This window comes from Equus quagga, chromosome 9, assembly GCF_021613505.1.
Source record: "Equus quagga isolate Etosha38 chromosome 9, UCLA_HA_Equagga_1.0, whole genome shotgun sequence".
In the NCBI taxonomy this organism is placed as follows: Eukaryota; Metazoa; Chordata; class Mammalia; order Perissodactyla; family Equidae; genus Equus; species Equus quagga.
This window is the reverse complement of record NC_060275.1, coordinates 65,725,963-65,748,667: the sequence shown is the minus strand read 5'-3', so window position 1 is coordinate 65,748,667 and position 22,705 is coordinate 65,725,963. Positions and strand designations below refer to the sequence as shown.

Below are 22,705 nucleotides of genomic sequence, written 5' to 3'. Positions count from 1 at the left end.
TGGGCGAGTCGGGGGGTGCGACTGGGCCTGAAATCTGCATTTAACCCTTGCCTTCATCTCCTGGGGCTGCTGTAACAAAGGACCGCAAACGGGCTGAACACAACAGAAATTTATTGTCTCACAGTTCAGGAGGCCAGAAGCCGGAGATGAGGGGTGGGCAGGGCTGGCTCCTCGAGTCTCTGGGTATCCATCCCAGGCGTCTCTTCCAGTGCCTGGGGGCTGCGCGGTCCACAGGGTTCCTTGGCTTGTGCATCACCCGATCTCTGTCTTCACCTGTGTGTCTCTGTGTCCTCTTCTTATAAGGACACGAGTCATGTCGGGTTTAGGGCCCACCCTACTCCATTGTGACCTCATCTTAACTAATGACACCTGCAAAGACCCTATTTTCAAATTAGCTCACGTTCAGAGGTCCCTGGGGGACGTGAATTGGGAGGGGACCCTATTCAACCCAAACACCCCTCCCCACTGCCCCCTTCCGAGGGCCCGTCACACGAGCGAGGAGGACCTCGTGCCCATCCCCGCGCTGCCCCCTTCCTTGGAGGCCGCTGCGCCCCCTGGCGCCCAGCGGAGCAGCCCCTCCCGCACCTTGTCCCTGAACTCGGCCGATACGTAGTAGTAGACAAAGGGGTCCACACAGCTGTTGAGGGTGCTGAGCGCCAGGCTGGGCATGTAGGCCGCGTACAGGTCCCCCCAGGCATCGGGGCGTGGGGCGGAGTAGTGCAGCAGCAGCAGCACGTTGCTGGGCGCAAAGAAGGCCAGGGCCGAGGCCAGCACCAGCGCTGTCAGCCGCAGTGCGTGGTTGTAGCGCCGGCCGGCGGCGGCCAGCGCACGCAGGGCAGCCCCATAGCTCAGCAGCATGACCAGCAGGGGCAGGAAGCAGCCAAGCACCGCCAGGCAGGTGAAGGCTGGCCGCCAGTAGGAGGCCTGGGCACCGACGGGCAGCACGTCGTGGCAGAGCACGCGGTCTGAGTGCGACAGCTGGAAGGTCTGCCGCTGCAGTGCCAGGGGCAGCGCCAGGGCGGCCGCCACCAGCCAGGCTGCACTGCAGAGCCCGGTGGCGAGGCGCTGGCCTCGCAGGGCGCGGGCCCGCAGCGGGTGCACCACGGCCAGGTAGCGGTCCAGGCTGACGGCAGCCAGCAGCAGCACAGAACTGTACATGTGGCCGTAGAGTGCGGCCGTGGCCAGGCGGCAGGCAGCCTCGCCGAAGGGCCAGCGCTGGCCCCGCAGGTGGTAGGCGATGCGTGGCGGCAGCACCAGGGCCAGCAGCAGGTCGGCGGCCGCCAGGTTCATGAGCAGCATGGTGGAGGGCAGCCGAGGCACCCGGGTGGCCAGCACCCACAGCGCCAGCCCGTTGGCAGGCAGCCCCACCGCCAAGGCCAGCCCGTAGAGCGCGGGCACCAGCCTCGTGGGCACCCAACCCAGCAGCAGCGCCCGAGAGCTGTCCGGGAGCTCCAGAGTGTCGCTGTCGTTGGCGCGGGCCTGGCCGGGGAAGCTGCGAGGGTGGAGTGGGCCAGGAGTGGCTGCCTGGGGACTGCTCCAGGGCCCCGCCGTGCCACCTGGGGGACAGAAGCAGGAGGAAAGCACTTAGAGCCCAGGAGCCCCCCCGCCTGAGCCGGTCCCTCTGGGTGGATCATGTGCCACAAAGGGGCTGCAATCCGGTCCCAGCTCTCAGGAGCCCCCTGAATTGGGGAAACAGAGCTGGACATGGACACACACAGCCGAGTGGGCTCAGGGCTGGCTTAGAGGGCCTCTCTGTTCCCCGTCTCCCCCTCAGCAGCTCCGTGCCCCCATGCCGGGGCAGGGCCCCAGCTCACTCACCGTCACTGTCACCGTCCCCCACGCTCCCACCCTCGTCGTACATGTTGGGGGTCTGGGTGCCGTCGTCCAGGCTGAGCCCCAGCGCCAGGGGCCACAGCAGCAGGATCGCATGCATCCCGCCAGGGCTGTGGCCAGCTGCTCCGGGCTGCGCCGGCTGACCTCGGGCTTCCTGCTTGCTTGGACCCCCACCCCCAGCTTCCTGAGTGCAGGCGGAGGAGTGGACAGGGCCTGGGGAGATAAACCAGCCCCTGTCCCCAGCGAGCCCGTGGGAGGCCTGTGGTGTGGCCTAAGGAGGCCTGGCAGCAGGGCTCACTCAGTCTGGCAGACGTGCCTTGCGTTGGGCCAGCCAGACGGGGTATGAGGTCCCAGGCTGCCGCGCCCTCTGCCAGCCCCTGTCCAGTCCAGGAAGCCTCTCTGGAACAAGTGGTCACTTCCTGCTGGCCAGTCACATCTGCAGCCCTCCAGATCACGCCCCTCCATCAGGGGCTCTTGGCCCTTCCCGAAGCCTCCCCCCACCTCCTGTCACTGGCGGGCAGGACCCTGCCTCCCCAGGTCAGCGGTCAGAATAGGTGAGCAATCCCTCACCCTGCCCCCGACTCCAGCACCCTGGGTCCTCTGTGGGGCTGCCCCGCCTTCTTGCTGCCTCACCCATGTGCCAGCGGGGGCCCCTTGGCAGGAGCAGAGTGAGGTGCTGAGAGAAGAAGGTGCCTCTGGAGTCAGGGGGCTGCTGAGGATATCTGAGGGGTCTCGGTCCTCAGCCAGAGCCCCCGATGCTGACTGCATGCTGCCCTAGGGGTGAGGGGAGCCCAGCTGCAGCTCTCAAAGCCCCTTCTGCACCTGTCCTGGCCCCACCCTCAACCTGGGGCCCCGGGTGTGACCAGGGGGTGGTCATGGCCATAAGTGAGGTGGTGGGGCCAGCCCAGGCCAGGGGGCCCCATGAGTCACCCTCCTGGGGGACTGCCCCTCCTCCAGCCCTTCCATGTTCCTGCTCCCAGGTGCCGGGACACCACGTACACTCAGATGGGGGCCAACTGCACATGGAGAAACTGAGGCTCAGAGGGGATGGTGCTTCTCTCCTGCACATGATTGCCCCTGATGCCCCTCTGGGCCTGGGAGGCCTTGAGGGTCCCGCCCTGAGGGAGCCCCAAACTGGGGGTTCTACATGGTTGGGGAGGGAGCCCTGGTGTCATCAGGCTTTGGCCACAGTGCCGGGGGGTCTGGGAGCAGGAGGACCTCAGGGGGCAATGGGAGAGCGGATCCCACACAGCTGTGTCCTGGCATGGCAAGCCCTAATCTAGTCACACAGTTGGGGACGCAGGGACCAGCCAGGAAGTGACCTAGCAGCCCTGGGCAGGGTCAGTGCAGCTGGAGGCCGAGGTGCCAAGGTCCCTGTCCCAGCCCCAGAGTCAGGGATGCTGAGGCCTGGGGAACTCTGGACAGGGCAGGGGTCTTGGCCAGGAACCTCTCCCCCATTTCGGAGCGGTTTCCACAGGCACCAATGACAGATTCAGCCCTATGCCTGTGTCTCTTAGCAACGTGTGACCGATGATACCACAAGAAAGCCAGGAAGAGGACCCCCTGCCTGTCCTCCACGGGCAGAGCAGGAAAGGCGTGCAGGGGAGGCCAGAGGCTGCGGAGGGTGGTCTGACTCAGGTGTTCCGTGTCTGGGAACTACGGCGGGGACACACGCAGGAAAGCCTGTGTGCGCTCCAGCAGCACAGAGAGGGGTGCGTGTCAATGGCCTGTCCCGGAAATGACCCCGTTCCGGCAGGAGGGGCTCCGACTCGGCAGGCCGCTGTCCCAGTCGGGTGACAAGCCGTGCAGCACCTCCTGGAAGCAGCTGTCTTTGGGGAGAGGGACTTCTCTGGTGCTTTTTTGTACTGTTGGAATTTTCTGTACCATGTGTCACTTTCCGTAAAAACTCATGTTTAAAAAAAGGCAGAATAGTAGCTTTAAAAAGGAAGGAAATTCTGACACCTGCTACAACATGGATGAACCATGGGGACGTGCTGAGTGAAATAAACTAGACACAAAAGGACAGATGCTGTACGACCCCACTTACACGCGGTCCCTAGACGAGTCATGCTCACAGAGACAGAACGCAGGACGGAGGGTGCTGGGGCGGGGGGCGGGGGGGCGTGGGGAGGGAGTGTTCACTGGGACAGAGTTTCAGTTGGGAAGACGAAGAGTCCTGGAGACGGGTGGTGGAGACGGTGGCACAACCATGTGAATGTACTAATGCCACTCACTGATCTGGACACTCAAAATGGTTAAGGTGGTAAATTTTACGTTGTGTGTATTTTACTACAATTTAAAACTTTTCTGAATGGTGAAAAAAATGGCAAACACACTCAAGCCAGTGGCTAGTCCTGAGTTTCTTCCCCCTCCAGCCCTGCTTGGACCCTGGGAAGCCCCTCCAGGCCATCCTCCCCCAGCCCCTCCCCCGCCCCGCTGTCCCCAGTGAAGATGGGGGGGGCGCGGTTGCGGATGAGACAGAGAGCTTGCATCCCTCCCAGGGCAGCGCTTCTCACGGTAGCCATCCTTGTGGAAAGGGTTGTCATTTTGTCATACTTTGAAGCCAGATGGGTGCCCAGGAGCATGCTCCGCCTCCCCTCATTCCCGGCTGGGCCCCAGCCTGTGGGCAGGGACATTAAGGAGCTAGACCGGCAGAGGAGCTGCTGTGACCCTGACTACTGGGGGCCAAGGTCAGGCCCAGGGTTTGAGGTCCGGCCCTTCCCACCCTGGTGCCCTGCGCTTCCTCCCTGGGACCCCAAATCTGAGTCTGTTTGCTTGACTGTCCCCCGGTGTGGAGTCGGGATTCCAAAGGCCGCCCTCATGGAGGGGCCCAGTGCATTCAGAAGACCTCACCCACACTCCGATCCTTGCAGCCCGCAGCCGGGTCCCTGCAGGCTCCTGCTGGCCATGTCCTACCCCACCGCGGGCCTCCCGAGACTGACTGCAGGTCACCTTGCTCATTGGAGCAGCCAGCCCACTCAGCCAGGACAGCGGGCGTGAAGTGCAAGTCACACCTCGCCAACAGCCAGCAAGACAAATGCCTCACTTGCAGCAGAATAAACGTTCATTGGGTCCCCCCCAAACCCTCCTACCACCTCCCCAAGCATCCCGGGCTGCCCCCCCACCACCCTGGGGAGGGGAGGGCGGCCCACAGGGTCCTGCAGCAGGCACCTCCACAGATGTGAAGGAGGTGGGGAGGGGCGGCGTGGGGACACAGCTGCTGGCGAGGGCTGCTCTCACCGCTGTGTGACCGGTTGCCACAGACACAGTGGCTGGGAACAGGACCTCTGATCTGGTACTACCGTGGGCCAGCCGGCGGGCTGGTCCCCACTCAGGGCCTCCTCACCAGGCTGCAGCCTGGGGGTCCGCAGGGCTAGGTCCTCCTCCGCGGCGGGAGGACTGAGGTCCCGCCCTCGGCTCGGAGGCAGCAACGGCCACTCAGGGACATTGGGGACAACTCCTGGGAGGGGGCAGGGCAGAAGGCAGTGCAGACCCAGCTCAGGGACCTGAGAGGCGAGGCCTGGCTGTGGGCGCTGCGTGGGGTGAGGGGTGGGGCCGGCAGTTCCGCTGGAGAAGCCTCAAGAGAGTCAGCTAAGGGACCCTGAGCAGAGCTGTGGGCTCCCTCTTACCTGGAGGCAGGGGCGGGGCCGGGTTGGAGGGGGTCCTGGAGATGTTCAGGGGACACAGTGATGAAGAGGATGCAGAAGGTGAGTGAGAGGAAGGGCGGGCGGGGACCAGAGCACGGGGACCATGGTCTGTGGGACTGGGGGAGGGCGAGACCCCACTCCAGACCTGCTGGCAGAAGTGAGTGGGCGGGCAGAGTAAGCTCAGAGTCTGTCAGTTCGGTTTTGCACACACAACGCTCGAAGGAAACACCTCTCATTTCTACTGAATCTAAACACTGAGCCTGGAATTATATTCTAGAAAACACTCAGGGGGGCTGACGCCTAGGGGGCCTGGGGGTCCACAGGGGTTTGGAGACTAGAGGCTGCCGGGTGCGCACGCGCACACTCCCTCCGGGGCCTCCAACCACCTGGCAGGGAAAGGCTGCCTCCCATTCTCTCCCCAGATTCTCTTGCTTGAAATAACTGAGCCAGCCTCACAACTTTTGGCCAATATTTAATTTTTAACTTTAATGTGCAAATAAATAGAAAAGGAAAACTACATTCAAAACAGCTGCAAAGGAAGTACAAGCCCCAGAACAGAAATTCTGCAAAAACAGAAGAGATGCTCCCCAGAAGCATGCAGGGGAGTTGGGGGGCTGGCCCGTGCGCCCAGGCCCACGAGGAGGCACAAAGGGCACGGGCCTCCAAGGGTGACTGGCTGCCGGCAGGATGTGATTTGGGAATTCCAATGAGCAATTCCCTTCTTATAAAATGAGGATGCGCACAAAGTGCCCGGGTTACACTTGAGAAAACGTGGGCGAGGAGGCCAGTGGCACACCTGCCTCGGAGTCGCCCACACAGAGTCCAAGGTTTTCAAACCTCGAGTTCCACAGGTCACTCCTAGAAACTCCTGGAAACACGCCTCCACTTCCCGGAATTGTGGGTTTGGCACAGCTCAGCTGCGGAAGATGAGGGCTATGGCCGAGCAGAGGCGGCAGCGTGGGGATGGCGCTGGGCCTGTCCGTGGAGCCCGCTCAGTCCGGTGGGGCCTGGGGCCTGGCCAGGGGTTCTCACAGTGCGAGAAGTTCAAGGAGCTGGCCGCCAGCCCAAATTCCTTGGTAGCTTGGCACAGAAAGCTTGGATGCCTCTGCAGGACAGCTGCCTCAGCCCCTCACACCCACTCTCCGGGGCCGTCAGGCAGGCCGAGGAGTTCCACGAAGAGGGCTCTCTCCCCCAGGAGGCTGCGGGACTGAGCTGTGGCAGAAGTTACAACTGCTAAGAGAGTGTAAAGGAATAAATATTTGTGGCGTGCAGTACGTACTTCTAGAATGTCCATCTTAGGTACACGACCGCGCCCAGGGCCCTCCCAGCGTGGGACACTTGAGCTTAGCAGGAGCATTGGCCCAGAGTCCGGCTGCCAGATCAACTCGGGTTTGGCGTCTCTCCCCGAATGGGGTCTGCCGGCCGTGCTGGGCATCTGCCACTCCACATGGGCACTCAACGCGGAGTGCCCCAGTCTGGCTGAGGTGGCTCTTCCCTCTTTCAGAGTGACCAACGACCCTGTGCACCGGCTGGGCCATACAATGCCCCTACCACCAGATGCGGGGGTGGCCCAGCTCGGGACATGTTTCTAGAAGCCCTCGGGACCACTCGGGAAAGAGTGCTCTCCAAGTGGGTCCGCTGGGCCAGCTCCTTCGATGTGGGGTTCTGAACACTGCCCCCTTGCAACCGTGTCCTTGCTGGGTCATCAGACTCTCCCAGACGCCGCGTGCACAGAAGGGCCAGCAGTGACCCGCCCGGGCATCTGGCACATGTGTCGGCAGTGGCCTGGCAGGTGTGTAAATGCAACTGTTTGTTGCTCGGCCAGCGCGTTGATCCCCCGCTTTCCGGCAGGAACGGAGCCCCCGAGTTCAAGTGCAGGGGGTTCACGTTTGGCACAGGATGGGCCCAAAGGAAGCCGGAAAGCTGAGGGGATTGGCAGCATGAGGCCACGAGCCAACATAGCCTCGAGCGCGTAGCAGCGTGCTGGGAATGCCCTGCCCCTCAGGTTGTTCATGAAAATGCGCTGACGGACGCGGAGGCCAGGAAGCGGCACTGCCAGGCTGGGCGTCGTGGGGCGCGAGGGACGTCAGGGCGAGGCCGGCCGGCGGCTGTACTGCACTCGGTAGCGGGTGACGGGCAGGCCGTGCACGTGCGCTGTCTCGCAGAGCGTCTTGCAGGGCACCATGTCCTCGTCCTCCTCGCCCATCAGCCAGTCCTGCACCAGGCTGGCCGCCTCCACTGTCACGTTGTCCTCCAGCCAGCGGCCGTGCCACTCCTCAAAGTGCTGGTGGTGGCGCAGCAGGACCAGGGGCTGTACCTGCAGGGGGGGGTGGGGTGGGGAGTCAGGGCGGCCCAGGCACCCCAAAATGGTCGTGGGCTGGATCTCGGGACCCCAGACACCCCCGGCTAGACCTCTCGGCCCAGGCCCCCAGGTCCCCGGGACAGGCGGGGCGGGGCGGGCACCTGCTTGGCCCGGCAGAGGGTCCCGCGGCGGTACATGTAGTCCTCGGAGTTCACAATGAACATCATCTTGTGCGTGCTGAGCTTGAAGCGGCAGTCCACGTTACAGGCGCTCTCCACACCCACCAGCCGCTTCCAGGAGCTCTTGGCCTCGCCGCGCAGGGCGCGCACCTGCTCGCACTGCCACCTGCGGAACTTCTTGAGGTTCCTGTGGGTAAGAGGAGGCGCGCTGGCAGCCGACTCCAGCTGCGCACGCCGATGGGCTGGCAGCGGGAACCAGAGGACATGCAAACCCTCGAGTCTCATAACCTTGGGGAGGATGTTTGACTTCCCAGGTTGGAGAAACGCAAATCGAAGGAAGGAAAACCACCACCCACCGCTTCAATCCAGAGAATCCTAAAACCAGTCTCCTGGGTGCTGGCAACAATGGGAGGGGCCTCCCACTCGCTCCCCCCACCCGCTTTTCTTTCTCTTGTCCCTCTGGCAGGCGGAGCCCTCAACCAGGGTCCTCCACTCTCTTCAAGTTTGATGACACCTCCCTCCTCGTTCCCTCTCTATGCCCATGTCCCTCCCTCCTTGCTGACACTTCTGCCGTCTCAGGGACCCTCACCTCCTGTCACCAGTGGTCCTGGAACTCTTGGGACCCCCTCCCCCAGGACAGTCCCCACCTCGCAAGTCCACACTGGAGTCTAAACCCCCACAAAGGTCCCCCCGATCTTCAGGGCCACTGTCTTAATCCGGCTGGAGATGAGATCTGGCCCCCAGGTGGTGTCCCAGGCGGCGGCCACTCCTGCCTCTGGCCTGCTGGCTGCCATTTCCGGTGACTTCTCCTTCCTCTGACTGCTCATCCTGGGTCTCGGCCAGGCCCTTCCATGCCCTCGGCTGGGGTGAGCCCGGTCATGCCCCATCCTCACGAGATCATCGCTCAGCTTCCCGAGACTGTGAGCCTCACGAGGGCAAGGCCACACCACAGCACATGTCAGCTGTCCCAGAAACGCTCCCAGACAGAGAAACACTGTCATTCAGCCCCAGTGAAGGACAGAGGAGTCTCCCCGGGCCCACAGGAAGGAAGCTCGTCCTCTCACCTCTGCAGGAACACGGGCTTCAGGAGGAATCCCTCAGTGGGTGAGCTGGACGCACCCTCGGTCCCCACGTACTGCTCCACATACCGAGCCAGGTGCTGGGGGGCAGCCCGAGACAGAGCCATGAGTCCCCACGTATCGGGGGTCACGGGCCTCTCCCCCAGGACCCTGAGTTCAGAGGTTCCCAGGGATTTCGTCCCCACCCCTCCCAAAGCTTTAAGAGGACCCTGATGTGTGATGGAAAGCTCCAGACTGCAGCTGAGGATAAAGGACTCAGCTAGAATGGGACCAAGCACACCCGGCCACGAGTCAGACAATTTACGGAACTGCCATTTTGTGTTTAAGTGGAGACGTCCCCGCTGTGTGATGACATTTCTATTGCTATTCATCACGTGGTCACTTCACCTGGGGGCCCCCCACACAGAGAGCGGGGTGTGGAGGCCAGCGGGCCAGGAACGGACATCAGGACACGAACAGCAGGTACAAAGAGGGAAAGACCAGGTTGGAGTAGGGGGTGAGTAACAAGCAGGGCTTGTAAGGGCCACCCGGGTCCAGGGTGGGCATGGCCTGGAGTGTCCAAGTCATCGCTCACCCCAGGGTAAAGCCGGAGGCTCCTCCAGACGTGAGCTTAACAAAACCACGTTTGCTGGGAACTTCCAGAAGGGGCAGGGCGTGCAGGCCCCAACCCTCACTTGTCCTGGAAAGTGTTTCCGGTGTGGGGAGCCCAGAAGCAGCAGGCAGCGACGCTGGGCGGGGAGCCCCTGTGGCTGCGGCAGGTGAGCCCTGGCTCTGTGAGGGGCTTGGGGCTTATGGGTCCTGCTCCCGGCGGCACACGGGCACCAGTGTCGCCGCAGTTTGTGTCTCCACACAGAAAGCTCCTGAGCAGATAGTGTCCCAGCTCCTGGCCCACAGATCTTCAGCTGCTTGATTTAGGGTCAAAAGGGCAACAAGAGAAATCATACTTTTGCTGTACGTAACTATTCACGTATATACTGTTAGACTCCATAAAACCTTCTGAGGCAGCCACGTGTTGGGAGAGCAACTGTCTTGGTGTGTCCAGGACTGAGAGTTCCTGGGACGTGGGACTTTAGGTGCTAAAACTGGGAATGTCCCAGACCAACTGGGATGAACTGATCACTGTTATGGGTTGAATGGTGCCTCCCAACACCAAAAACACTTGAATGGTGTCCAAGTTCAAAGCCCCAGTTCCTGTGGCCATGACCTCATCTGGAAACAAGGTCTCTGCAGACGGAGTCAGGTTAAGACACAGTCAAGGGAAATCACGCTGGAGTAAGGTGGGCCCTGACTCCATTGCCTTGTGTCCCCGTAAGAAAAGAAAACAGAGACACGCAGGGAAGAAGGCCGTGTGAAGACAGAGGCAGATCCTGGGGTGATGCGGCCACAAGCCAAGGACGCCTGGGGCCCCAGAACTGGAGGAAGAAAGGAAATCCTCCCCTAAAGGCCGCAGAGGGAGCACAGCCCTGCGACACCCGGATCTCAGCCTTCTGGCCTCCAGGCTGAGAGAAGACACTGCTGTTGTTTAAAGCCCCCGGTTCATAGTGTTGTTACAACAGCCTGCGGAATGGACACAGTTGCCCCAGCCAAGTGACGCGCGCAAAGGCTAGACCCGCTGGGAGGTGACAAAGAGAAGGGCATGCATGAGCCACAGAAAGAACGAAGGGGAGGGACGACAAGGGTGGACAAGGACCCCCAGCCGCCTCTGTGACTGTCCTGGGACGCATGCAGGTCTGCATTTAACCGCCCTCTGGGAGCAGGGAGGCGAGTGGGTAAAGTCTGCTCCAGCGGAGCGTGCGGGTCTAGGGTGGGGCGGGCAGTCTCCCCTGATGGTCGGGGCCTGGGACCCGGAGCCATGAACTTAAGGCACGGGGAGTGCAGGGGGTCTGAGTGCCCGCACCATCCATGGGCACAACGGGGATGTCGGGATATCTGCGGCAGGTGGGAGGGGCCAGGGCTTTGGGGGAAGGGGGCCTGGCTCTCACGCGGCCCTGAACACATGTGCTGGCTCCTGAGAGTTGCCTGCAGCTCGCACAGTCCCTCGGGCTCCCAAAGAGCGTGTGGAGCCGCACAGGGAGGCTCCTCTGGGCGGACAGTTCATGGCCGTGGCTTGTGCTTGGCCAGCATGTGATGGGGTATAGGGGCGGGAGCCCACGTGCTGCCCGTGGCCGCTCTTGGCCTCCACTGCACACCAGGCACAGGGCACGGGACCAGGGTCCTCACCTGGACCTCCACAGGGTCCTCCGTCTGGGCCTCCTCAGTGTCCAGGAGTTCGATGGTCATGATCACCTGCCCTTTGCGCTGGAGGAACATCACCTGGGAGGCAGGAGACGAACAGTCTGAAGCTGCAGGAAAAGCCAGGCTGGCACAGGACATGGTTGAAAGGGGACCCCACCTTGCCAGCCTCCAGGCCTTGATCCTTCCTCAAGGGACCACACGCCAGACACCCACCTTCTGGGTTAGCATCCAGGGGCCCAGTAAAAGAAGTGCAGGGCACTGGGGCTGGCTGGCGGCCAAGCCGTGGTGTAGCCCAGGAGCAGTGGCCAGCCCTCTCCTGTCGTGGGCGCCCCTTCGTGCCCCAGCTCCGCATGGGCGAGAGCAGCAGGCCTCTCACCTTGAAGCAGTTCTCGTCAGCCATGCAGCGCTCGGCCTTCCACTGGTAGCTGGTCTCCCTGGCGGCGCGGACACAGCGCGAGGACAGGTTCCCGCCGGCAGCGCCCCGCTTCTTCTCATTGAGGTAGAGCTCCACCACCTTCAGACACACGTCATCGCTCACAAGGTGGTGCAGCTGCGGGCCAGAGAGCCGGTGAGTGCCTGGCGTGGGCACTCCCCAGGAAGGGTGATGCATGGCCGCCCCTTCCACCTCTTGCTGGAGCCCCCTCCCACCCAAAAAGGAGGTGGCAAAGTCCACGAGGCGGGGATGAAGGCCAGAATCCAATGGGCTGCACAGGGCAATTTCTGTGCTGGGTGTAAGCCAGATCAGACCAGACCAGACCAGAGCAAAGCACACCAGACCAGACCAGGGCAGACCACACCAAACCAGACCAGAGCAGACCAGACCACACCAGACCAGTCCAGGGCAGACCAGACCAGACTAGGACAGACCAGACCAGACCAGAGCAAATGAGCAAACCCTGCCAGGGTGTGAGAAAAGCACAGAAAAAATACAAAGGAAAATGCGCCCAAAGGGGGACGATAATTATCTAAAGATGATGCGATGGTGGGTGGTCATTTCCCTTAAATGTTCAGCTATGAACACAATTCCTTTAATTCCTACAAACACATTTAAAACCCTCAGGTTTGGGAAGAAATGAGTAACGCCCACAGCAGGGCTGCGGGGCCAGACGGAGCCAGTGTGAGTGGCCTGCCGGGCACTCCCTGTGGCCCAGACACGCGCCTGCAGACACCGGCCGTGGGCTCTTCCCGCACGTCCCTGCACTGAGTGAACACCACGACATGGGGAAACTTGGGCCTCATCTGGGGCCTGGCATGTGGCAAGCTCCCAATGAGCACTGGCTGCTGTTACTGGAAACAAGAAACGCTAATGAAAAAAAAAAGCGGCAAAAAGTGTGGACAGGGCCCTGCCAGGCAGGTGACAGACGTGGGCGGGCAGGGCCCTGCGAGCATCCAGCCCGGGCACTCGTGTGGGGATTTGGTGGGGTCATGCTGGGGGGTCGGCGCCCCTAGGGCTCCAGCTGACCAGCTCTGTTTTATCCCTTCGCTCTCCCTTTTTTAAAAATAGGTCTACAGGAGACATTTGTGAAGAAAGGGATGTTTCCTAAAGCATTAATCAAAGCGCCTGATCTGGTCCAACCCTCTGGTGCTGCAGATGAAGCCACTGTCACCAGAGCTGTGGCCTGTTGGAGGCGCCAGAGCCGAGCCCCAGCCTGGGTGTACAGTACTCAGCCCTGTCGTGTACCCCTTGTCTGCCCTCCCGGAGCTGTGCGCAGGGCCCCGCATGTCCTCTCTCCATGCTACCCCGTGCCCACCTCCCCATTACCTGACCACAGTGGCCATGACTGCAGACAGTGACGGGAGGGACAGAGACCCAGCCTGGCCCCCAAAAGGAAACGAGGAGGTGGCCAAGGACAAAAGGGTTAGGGTGTCAGAACACAGCCATCAGTGTTGACAAGTCATTGTAGCCAGAAGACCTGAAGCCCCCGACTCGTCCATGGGGAAAAGCAGCAGGAGGCGTGTCAGGTTCTCCAGAGCCAGCATGTCCAGATGGCCACAGAGGGATGACAAGGCACGGATCCCTGAGCCACTGGGGAAATGCAGGGTAAGCCACAACTCGATCTCACCGTCCCCTCAGCACAGGAGAGACGAGAGGGACCACCGATCCTGAGTACTGGGCAGGACGCAGCGTGTGCCGGGAAGCAAGAAGCTTCCACCGAGGCTGGCTGAGCCTGCCTGTGACCCACCCGAGGGGAGTGGAGGCAATGCCAGAGATGCACAGCCCTGCTCCAAGGGCCCCAACGCAGGCTAGTTCCCCGGAATCCTCCTAAGATGAGGATGAAGGAGCTACGGACATCTCTTCAGAGAGGCATCTCAAAGGATCACACTGTCTGGATGCAGCCAGACACGCTGTGCACTTCCATTCACACAGAGCTCAAAACCAGGGAGTTGACCGCGTCAGAAATCAGGGCAGTGGGCGCCCACGGGTGGGCAGGGGCTGGGAGGAAGCGGGAGCGGGGTGTCCGCTTGTCAAGACCGTGGAGCTACACACTTAGGATAGGGGCACTTTTCTGTGTGTTTTCCTTCAATAAGAAGTTTGAAAACCTGGAAGGAAATGCTGTTTCTAGTGAGTGCCTCTGGGTGGGAGCGTAACGACATGACTCTTTCCCTAACTCCTTTTCCGCTTCACAGCGAGCAGCCTTACTTGATCAGGAAACTCCAGCGGGAATGAGAAGGACGCAGCCCGGGACCACGCCCGTCTCGCCTGCGGCTCTGCTGTTTATGTTTATGTGACCAACTTCCTCTCGCTGCCGTTTAGCTGTGCGGGACTTTCCGCTACTATAAACTATGCTGATGGACATCACTGCTATCGTCCCCCTGGAGAAGCGGGCTGAGGTTCTCCACATGGTGTCAAACCACCCTCATGAAAGGTCTATCAACAGGGCCTCCAACAAACCTGTGCGCCCGGGTGTTCACAGCAGCACGCTCGCAATCACCAGGGTAGGGCAACCAAGTGCCCATCGCCGGGTGAGCAGATGACAAAGCGTGCTCCAGCCACAGTGGACCAGCGCTCAGCCACAGAAAGGGACGAAGCTCTGACACACTTTATGACGTAGATGAACCTCGGAAACCTCATGCTGAGCGAGAGAAGCCAGACACAGAGGGCCACACAGTGCGTGATCCCATTTATAGGAAACATCCAGAACAGCAAATCCACAGAGACAGAAAGCAGACTAGTGGGTGCCAGGGGCCGGGGAGGGACTGCTCATGGGGACGGACTCTCCTTTTGGGACGATGGGAATGTTTTGGAATTAGAGCTGATGGTTCTATAATGTGAATGTGCTGAATGCCACTGAATTCTACACTTTAAATGGTGAATTTTATGTTATGCGAACTCTACCTTAACTAAAAAACAAAAGGTACCGTCCACAGGCCAACTGCACACCCATGAGAGTGATGGAAGGGATGGTTTTCAAAGCTGGGGACAGGCAGGGACCCACAGGGAGGTGCGACCGCCTCGTTTCCGCCCTCCTGTTAGCCCGCTCACCCACCGGCCCTGCGCCCACTCACCTGCCGCGCGATGCTCTGCACCAGCTTGTCCATGGTGAAGCCGACGTAGGCGTGGATGGTGAACATCTCGCGCAGAGTGTCCTCGTACTGCGTGGGGTCGATGCTGCCCTCCAGCAGGCTGCGCACCATGTCCAGGAAGGCCGGGTAGTACTCCTCCAGCTCCACCTCACCTGCGGGAGGGCGGGGACGCGGTCACCAAAGGCCCACGAGGCCCCCACAGGGATGAGTCTGGGCTCTCCAAGAACACACGGAGCCCATACTCGCCGCCGCCCGCCACAGAGGCCTCCTGATGCTGGCCTGCAGTTCCAGGACGGCAGCTCAACTGGGCAGTGGTTCCACGCGGCTAGGCGTGGGGAGAGGCCACTGAGAGCGTCACAACCCAGGAAGACGGGCAAGAAGCCGCCGTGGCTGTAGTCTGGCTGGTGTGGCCTGCGACGCCCGCCTCCTGGTCCCATCAGGACACTCCAGCCCGAAGCGGTGCTGCCGCTCAGGAGGCTGGGGGAGGGTACTCTGTGTTACTTTCGCAACTTTCCATTTGAAATTTCTCATCTGAGCTAACAATTATTTCAAAATGAAAAGTCAGAAAAAGTGAACGTTTCCGATCACAGGCTACCCACACTGCCGGCCGCCTTTCTCCCCTCCCGCCGCAGACTTGAGGGCCCCGGCGGAGTCTCGGGGCCTTACTTGGCTGCTTCAGCCGCAGCTCCATGGCGGGGTCGTTGCCCTTCTCCCGGCGGCCCTCGCAGAGCAGCTTCTCCCTCTCCTTCTCGGTCCGGTACTCCAGGAGCTGCTTCTGTGCCTGGCGGTAGATCTTCAGGAGCCTGGAGCACAGGGTCTGGTGGAGGCGCAGGAAGAAGTACCAGTTGTTGTTGGCGAAGAAGAGGCTGTAGACGTCGTCCAGGGGCTTGTGCTGCGGCGGCAGCTGCTCTGAGGCTGGCGCCGCGCCCGTGGCCCCCTTCTCCTCCGGCGGGCTGCTCTGTGGCCCCGGCGCTGGCTTCTTCCGCTCCCCAGGGTCTGCGCTGTGCCCCAGGGGGCTCCCCCGGCCCTCATCGGCAGAGTCCTCAGACGCCCCCAGCTCCAGCTGCTGGGAGAAGAAGAGGCTGGGCACGAATTGGTGCACCAGCTGGTGGATGGTGCCCTGGTCCTCTTTCTGGATGGCTGGCTGCCGCTTCACGTAGTAGCTGATGAGGGCAGCTGCGTCCTCCAGGATCTGCCTGTCCTCATACACGAAGATGAGGTGCGGCTCGCTGCAGGGGGTGCCACGGCCCTCCGAGTGCTGCTCCTGGTGCTGGGGACAGGGCAGCCATTAAGGGGTGGGGCGGCCCACGGTGACAACTCAGAGCCGGGCCAGGGCTGCGGGGCCCCAGTGGCTCCCCCTACGGCTCCTGCGAGTAACTCACTCCCTGCACGCATTTTTCAAAGCCCAAATCCTGGAAGCCCCAGAGCCCAGCCCTGCCTCCGCTGTGGTGCAGGTCCTGTGACCCGAACACACCAAAGCTGCCAAGAGGGCGCGATGTGGCAGCTGGAGGCAGAGCCCAAAGGCCTGCAGCCCTGGTCTCCTGCGACTGGCCTTGGTAAGTGGCCAGTGCTCATCCCTCAGTTTCCTCACTGCTAGAATCGGGACAGTACCAGTACCGCGCAGTACAGTCCGAGCAAGGGCCAGATGTGATGCTCCTTCTGAGTTCTAGGGGGTCCTGGGACATCGTCAGCAGTAGAGGAAAGCTGCTCGGTCACCTAAAGGCCCACGGTGGGGGCCTCTGCTGACAATGGCAGAGCTGTGTAACCCTCCTCCCCGGCCGGCCCTAGGCTAGGTGCCACAGAAACATCCACCTTCCCCGCTAGCCAGCCCTGCAAGGGCGATGCTGGGCAACAGAGGCAGAGAGCAGGCAGCCTGCCCGAGGTGGCAGGGCCAGCGCCAGGACGCAGCCGGCCCGCTCAGCACGGCCTCACCTCGTCATAGACGCTCTCGATTTCGTTCAGCAAACTCTTGGAACGAAGGGCCTTGGTGTCGTTCTGCTTGAAGTTCACGGCCTGGTGGTCCAGGGACTTGAGGTACGCCTTCTCATACTGCTCCCGCCAGATCTTGTTAAAGCCCTGCTGGGCCTCCCGCCACTCCTCCTCCTTGGCTTTCAGCCTGTGGCGGCCGGAAGGACTCAGCATGGGGCTCAAAAGGGGACAGCCCAGGGTGCCCACCCAAGCCATCCCTGCCCAGGACCAGGCTGTCTCCACCCCGCAGGCCCAGCTGAGTGCGTTCCAGACTCGGAACAGCCAGCTCCTGGCCTGCGCAGCCAGTTCTGTCTGAAGAAAGGAGGGCGGGCGGGAGCAATGGCCCCATAGAATCAGCATGGCCGGTTTTACGGTTTCTCAACATCACTACCCCAGCACCTCCTCCCTGTCTTGGCCCACGGCACCGACCACGCTCTGTGCAGCCGCTGGCTTGACTGCAGGACTCCCGTGCTTGACTACAAGGCCCACGAGGGAAAGGACTGTGTGGGCCTTGCTTAGCTCTGTAACCTCAGGGATGGGCACAACACCTGGTCAAGGGTGGCTACTTAATCAATACCTGTTGACCAGTATGACTAGTATGGAAAGACCCCCAAAAGGTGTTACTAAAGAAAAAGCAAGCTGTGGTACAGGACAGTCCCATTTATGCTTTAAAATAATTACTTCTCATGTTCAGACATGATTATGTACATGGCAGAAGATTCTAGAAAGACGGACAACCATTAACACAGTTGTGCTTTCCTCTCAGGAGTGGAATAGGGAGATGAAGGAAGACTGGAAAACACAGTAAGCCAGCCTGAGGCCCCGGGACTCCCTCTTGCGATTACCCGTGACAAAGAGCACTAATGCACTCCTGGGGGGCGGGGGGCTCCCTTCAGCAGGGCGGGGCAGCCAGAAGCCAGGGGACACCTTTTCAGGACGACGGGGACGGCAGTGACGGGGTTTTTCTTGAGGCTCTCGATGATCTCCGGAGCCTTGTCGCCATAAATACGGTGGATGGCCCGGCGCTGAATCACCTCTGATGTGCCCCCGAGACAGTCATCCAGACGGAACTTCTCCTGGTCTTCCGGCGCCATTCGAGAGAGCTTCTTCTGCACGCTCTCCAACACCCGGATCGTGGCCAGGTTGGTCTCCAGGACGACGTCTAACTACGGAAAGGAAGGCAGGAAGGGGTTGGCCAGTGGGCAGGCAGAAGGGTCATATGTACAGAGCTAATAAATCCCACATCTCTCGGGGGCAGATAATGGACATCAGAAAGTGGCAGCCCTAATGAGGGTTCAGCGGCTAATTACACGGGTGGGGTCCAGACCTCGGCAACAGTGACAACCAGGGGGAGGCACAAAGGCAGGACCTGGCGCTGACAGACCGATCTGTGGGATGCTCAGCACTGGTGGACTCATCTGAGGAGGGAAGAAGTCCCTGGGCTGACCCCCTCACAGGCATCAAAAGCACATTTCACCTGGCAATAAAAAGGAAGGGACTCGGGGCACACACAGCCCCCAGGATGAGTCTCCAGCCCATGTGCCGAGGGAGGAGCCAGGCCCCAAAGGTTACATACCATGTGACTCCATTTCTACAAGCTTCCTGAAATGACAGAGTGATGGAGATGGAAGACAGGACAGGTCAGTGGCCGCCAGGGGTCAGGGATGGGTGGGGCGGGGAGGGAGGCACCAGGCTGTAAAGGATAGCATGAGGGCTCCTAGTGGAGGAGGGGCCGGTCAGCATCTTGGCTGTGGTGGTGGATACATGAACCTCCACAGGTGAGAACCGCCAGAGCTAAATACACATACACGCGCGTGCACACCACCAAACACACGCACACACAGACGTGCACACATGAACACAAATCCAACTGGGGAGACGTGGATGAAAGCGTGGGTTGGGTCAGCGTCAACATCCCGGCTGTGACACTGCACCCGAGATTTACACGTTGTTACCACTGGTGGAAGCGAATGCTGGGTCGCTCTGTCTTATTTCTCATGCTGCATATGAATCTACAAGGATCTCAGAATAAAATTTCACTGAGAAATACTAATTTAACTTAATTTTAATTAATCAAATTTAAATATATATATATTTTAAGAACAAAAAGGAAAAGCATCGTTGCCTAGCCAGCCTAGAGGCCAGCAAAGCAGAAAAGGGATGCTTTTAGGAACTGTCCCCTGCTGGAAAGTGCCAGAATCCCTGATACTCAAAAGGATGGTGGGGAGGGAGGCGAACAGGGGAAAGTGAGAAGGTAGTGCTGTGAAGGGGAGAGAGGCATGCACCCCAGGGCTCCCCGATTCTGGCCAGGACCGAGGGTCAGCCCAGAGGGCCCCACAGTGCCAGCACACGCACCTCAAAACGCTCGTCCTCACAGCGGTGCAGTTGCTCCTCGTAGGGTGTCTTTTTGGAGCTGACGAAGGTGGAGTCCTCCGACCAGGAGGGGAAGGAGACCCAGGTGTCATTCAGCACCTGTGCCAAGAAGAAATACTGTCACCGGCGCGGCAGCCCCAGCGACCAGAATTGTTTACTGTGTCCCCCGGTATAGAAGATACAAGGATAAGCAATATCACCCTGAGTTTACAGGAGATTACCTTATCGTACAAATAGTAAAATTAATTTTAAAGTGATCTTAAAAGAAAACATGACTTTCAAGTGAACAAACCATACTACTTCAGGGGATGGCAAGCTTTCTCTGTAAAAGGTCAGATAATAAACATTTCAGCTTTTGCAGTTATCCAGTTGTCCTGGTAAAGCAGCCACAGGCAATACGTAAATGAAGGGGTGTGGCTGTGTGCCAATAAAACTTTATTTACAAACACAGCAGGTGGGCCAGGATTGGCCCGCAGGCTATAGTTTGCTGACTCCTGGAATACATCCTGGAATCTAGCATGCATTCTTGAATTCTGGAAATGCAGTAACAGTCTGTCCACTAACCCTGAAGAAGGGTTTCCTCGTCAAGCTAAAGAGAAACATCCTGAGGGCAGTGAAGCTGGGACAAAGCAGGATCAAGGCAGAAAGCAATCTAAGTCTAATGGAGGAATGTGCCAAACCCTGTGCTGGCACGGTGCTTTAAGACTTGCCAAAACTACCAGTTGGCTAAGAAACCGTCACCTCTGCTCAGGCATTTTGTTTCCACACATCCCAGCACCATTTGTTACACAGCATTTGGGGGGGCTGACACTCCAGCCTTTCATCTGAAGCATGGGGGGGACAGCTGTCTTGCAGAGTGGGGAGCATGCACCACATAAGCTGACATGAGCCCCTGGGGAGTGCTACCTCCTTGCAGATGGCCGTCCTCCCACTGCACTTGGGCTGCTGGTAGGTTTTGGGGAGCGCCCGGTAGCTGGATCCAATGCGCTTGCAAGATGCGTAGTCAATTTCCCGGCTTATTCCATCCCCCGATCTGTCGCTCATGGGCGGGGCAAATGACAGCTCTTTCACCCCCAGGAAGGACTTGAACTGTGCAAAGAGTTCTGGAAATTTCCTTCAGAAATAAAGACAAACAGTAAGTTGGAAACTCTGGGGTTTTCTAGGAATGATCTAGAGATTTTAGAATGGCTTCGTGTAGACGCCTGTGGTTAAAGATGGTCAGAATTCAACATCAAGGAGGAGGGGCAGAACCGAGTGTCGTTGCAGGCGCAAGTGAATATGCCACCACCACTTTGTCACCAACCAGGCCCCGTCACTCACAGGACGGCCTTCAGATAGTCTGGAAAACACAACCTAGCTGGCAGAAGCTGGGGTCAGCAATGTTCCTTGACTGGAAGAGGCTGGGCATTAGGCCAGGGTCCAGTAAACTATGACCAACCTGCCACATCTGTCTTTGTAAATAAAGTTTTAGTGGTACACAGTTGTGTCCATTTGCTTAATATTGCCTGTGGCTGCTTACGCAGGACAATGCCAGAGTCTCTAACCCTGGCCCTTTACAGATAAAGTCTGCTGACACGCTGTACCCCACTGTAAGGACCCCGCGCCAACTCAGCTCACCAGGAAAACCACAAACAAACAGAAATGCAGGACAGAAGACATCAACAAAATGAGGGCAGGGGACGTCTGCAGTTACAGCCAGGATAAACACAAATTGCACAATCTGGAGGGAACATGCCCCCGCCCAGCCCCCACTCCGGCTGTGCCATCACCAGAGGCCAGCTCTCTGAGCCACCGTGCTCAGCTGCCCTCGGGTCTGCACACCCAGCTGAAGCTTGCACATGCTAAGAGGGACCCCGCGGAGGTGAACACCAGCCCAGCCAGGTGTCACGCTGAGATGAGTGAGTGGAGGCCCACTTCGTCTCTGGACTTCGCTGCACACTCCTGGGCCCCGCCCAACCACACGCGCCCACATGTCCAAAGGGAACAGCTGACCCCAACCTCGCACTGCCCATCTGCTCAGCACCCGGCATTTCCTGTTCCTTTATTCTTCTCCCCCAGCCCCTTGACAACCCCAGGAGGGAGATACGGCCATTTTACAAATGAAGAAACTCTCGCTTTGCTGGTAGGAAGCAGAGGCCCGATTCAGACTCGGGGCTGGTCATGTGCCCAACCTGCCAAGGCCCACATGCCGCCCACCTACCCTGCCCCCAACCCCGGCCTCTCACCCACTGTAGTTCACCTTCCAGCTACAGTGAGTGCGTCTCTGCCAGGAATCGGGGGCATGGCACTGGCTTCTGGGCTCAGCAGACACACCTCGCTGCGAGTGAGCGCGTGAGCATGCCCTCCAGGTATAAAAAGCCAGCCACGTTTTAGCCAAGACTGTGCAACCCCGCCATCCTGCTCTGGGCCACTGTTGAAAGCATTAACAGATCTTCAGCAGTCTGGGAAAGTTAACCCAGGGAAAAGGTCACTGCGAAATGTGGACACTCAGGACCACCAAGGAGGCAGCTGCTGACAACCCTAGCTTGACCTCTGAGCACTGACTGTAGGGAGAAACAGGAGACAAGCGTGCATCGTTACCCACCCTGCTGAGAAAACCCTGGTACCTACAAGGAAGAAAATACTAAGCAGTCACTAAAAACGATCACATGCGTTCACATTTGACACCGAAAGACAGCCAAGAGATGCTGAGTTAACAAAAAGAGAGGACGCTGCATCCCACTGACAGCACAACACCATTTACAGGAAACTCAACAGGCACACGCGTGTCCAGAGGGCAGAAGTGGGCAAAGGGCCAGGCTTCGGGGCCAGACCACCGGTCACCATGTGAACCTCTGTGAGATCTTGTCCCGGGGAAAGTGGCAGGTATGTGCTCTGGGTCGCAGCTTTCTCAGCTTGAAAAGGTATCAAAATACAGGAAATGTGTTTAAGTTCATGAGTTCATATAATGCCAAAAAAATGGGGAAAGAATACAATGGCCCCTTTGGTCCTGATGAGGCAGGAGAGTGACTCAGCAGCCTGACACTGAAATAAAAGGAGAAATCAAGCATCTCCCCGGGCCACGAAAAGGTGACAAACGTTGCTGAGGTCCTCTCTTTTGCAACCCCCAGTGAATGAATGAATGAATGAACGAACGAACCACAGAGAGAGCTCAGCGGACACCAGTGCATCCTGATGGATAGAGCGACATGGGAAACAGGACTGTGGAGAAGGACGCGATGAGACCCACTGGCGTAGGGGTGCCAACAAAGAGATGGTAAGGAATAAAATGGGGGGGGGGGGGGGGGGGCTTGTAAGACAGAGGCGAAAACAGACCCCAGAAGACGGGGGGGGACGGGGCGGGGGGGCTAGGGTGCCGGCCAGGGAGGCCGTATCATAACCAGCACGAGGAGGAGGCACTTTCAAGCCGGGAGGGAGCACGACCGGGATGGCACGTGGAGGGGCTTCTGGGGCTGGTGAAGGCCAATGTGTGGCCAGGGTGGTGGCACAAGGCGTCTGCCTAATGATGATTCACCAAACCATTCTTCCGTTGTGTGGTTTCCTGGATATGTATCTTACTTTACA

At 59.5% G+C, this 22,705-nt stretch overlaps 2 protein-coding genes and 1 long non-coding RNA gene across 7 annotated transcripts in view; 1 reads left to right on the top strand and 2 right to left on the bottom strand.

The window, feature by feature from the left end:
* Positions 1 to 486: 486 nt before the first annotated feature.
* On the bottom strand, positions 487 to 1,933 carry F2RL3 (F2R like thrombin or trypsin receptor 3). The gene is made up of 2 exons (XM_046671080.1): positions 1,819 to 1,933; positions 487 to 1,520 (listed from the first exon to the last, which is right to left on the bottom strand). The coding sequence occupies exons 1-2, from the start codon at positions 1,931 to 1,933 to the stop codon at positions 487 to 489; spliced, it is 1,149 nt and encodes a 382-aa protein (XP_046527036.1).
* Positions 1,934 to 5,949: 4,016 nt separating this feature from the next.
* SIN3B (SIN3 transcription regulator family member B) overlaps positions 5,950 to 22,705 on the bottom strand; it is a 41,122-nt gene continuing 24,366 nt past the window's right edge. For 3 of the 4 annotated variants that reach the window (XM_046671467.1, XM_046671468.1, XM_046671470.1), the window contains 11 exons: positions 20,048 to 20,255; positions 19,124 to 19,240; positions 17,696 to 17,934; positions 16,733 to 16,916; positions 15,467 to 16,070; positions 14,783 to 14,952; positions 11,652 to 11,825; positions 11,261 to 11,353; positions 9,026 to 9,120; positions 7,944 to 8,148; positions 5,950 to 7,797 (listed from right to left, as the gene is read on the bottom strand). In XM_046671467.1, coding sequence (XP_046527423.1) covers positions 7,567 to 7,797; positions 7,944 to 8,148; positions 9,026 to 9,120; positions 11,261 to 11,353; positions 11,652 to 11,825; positions 14,783 to 14,952; positions 15,467 to 16,070; positions 16,733 to 16,916; positions 17,696 to 17,934; positions 19,124 to 19,240; positions 20,048 to 20,255 — 2,320 coding nt within the window. In that variant the 3' untranslated portion in view covers positions 5,950 to 7,566. Of the gene's footprint in view, positions 7,798 to 7,943; positions 8,149 to 9,025; positions 9,121 to 9,494; positions 9,943 to 11,260; positions 11,354 to 11,651; positions 11,826 to 14,782; positions 14,953 to 15,466; positions 16,071 to 16,732; positions 16,917 to 17,695; positions 17,935 to 19,123; positions 19,241 to 20,047; positions 20,256 to 22,705 lie in introns of those variants that run through there. The other variant, XM_046671469.1, reaches the window with a different exon arrangement.
* LOC124244719 (uncharacterized) lies at positions 9,398 to 14,767 on the top strand. Of its 2 annotated transcripts, none has more exons than XR_006890098.1 (3): positions 9,398 to 9,502; positions 12,780 to 13,316; positions 13,904 to 14,767. It is a non-coding gene; the product is annotated as an uncharacterized LOC124244719 (long non-coding RNA). The 2 variants fall into 2 exon arrangements; XR_006890099.1 differs by lacking the exon at positions 9,398 to 9,502 and adding an exon at positions 9,950 to 10,768.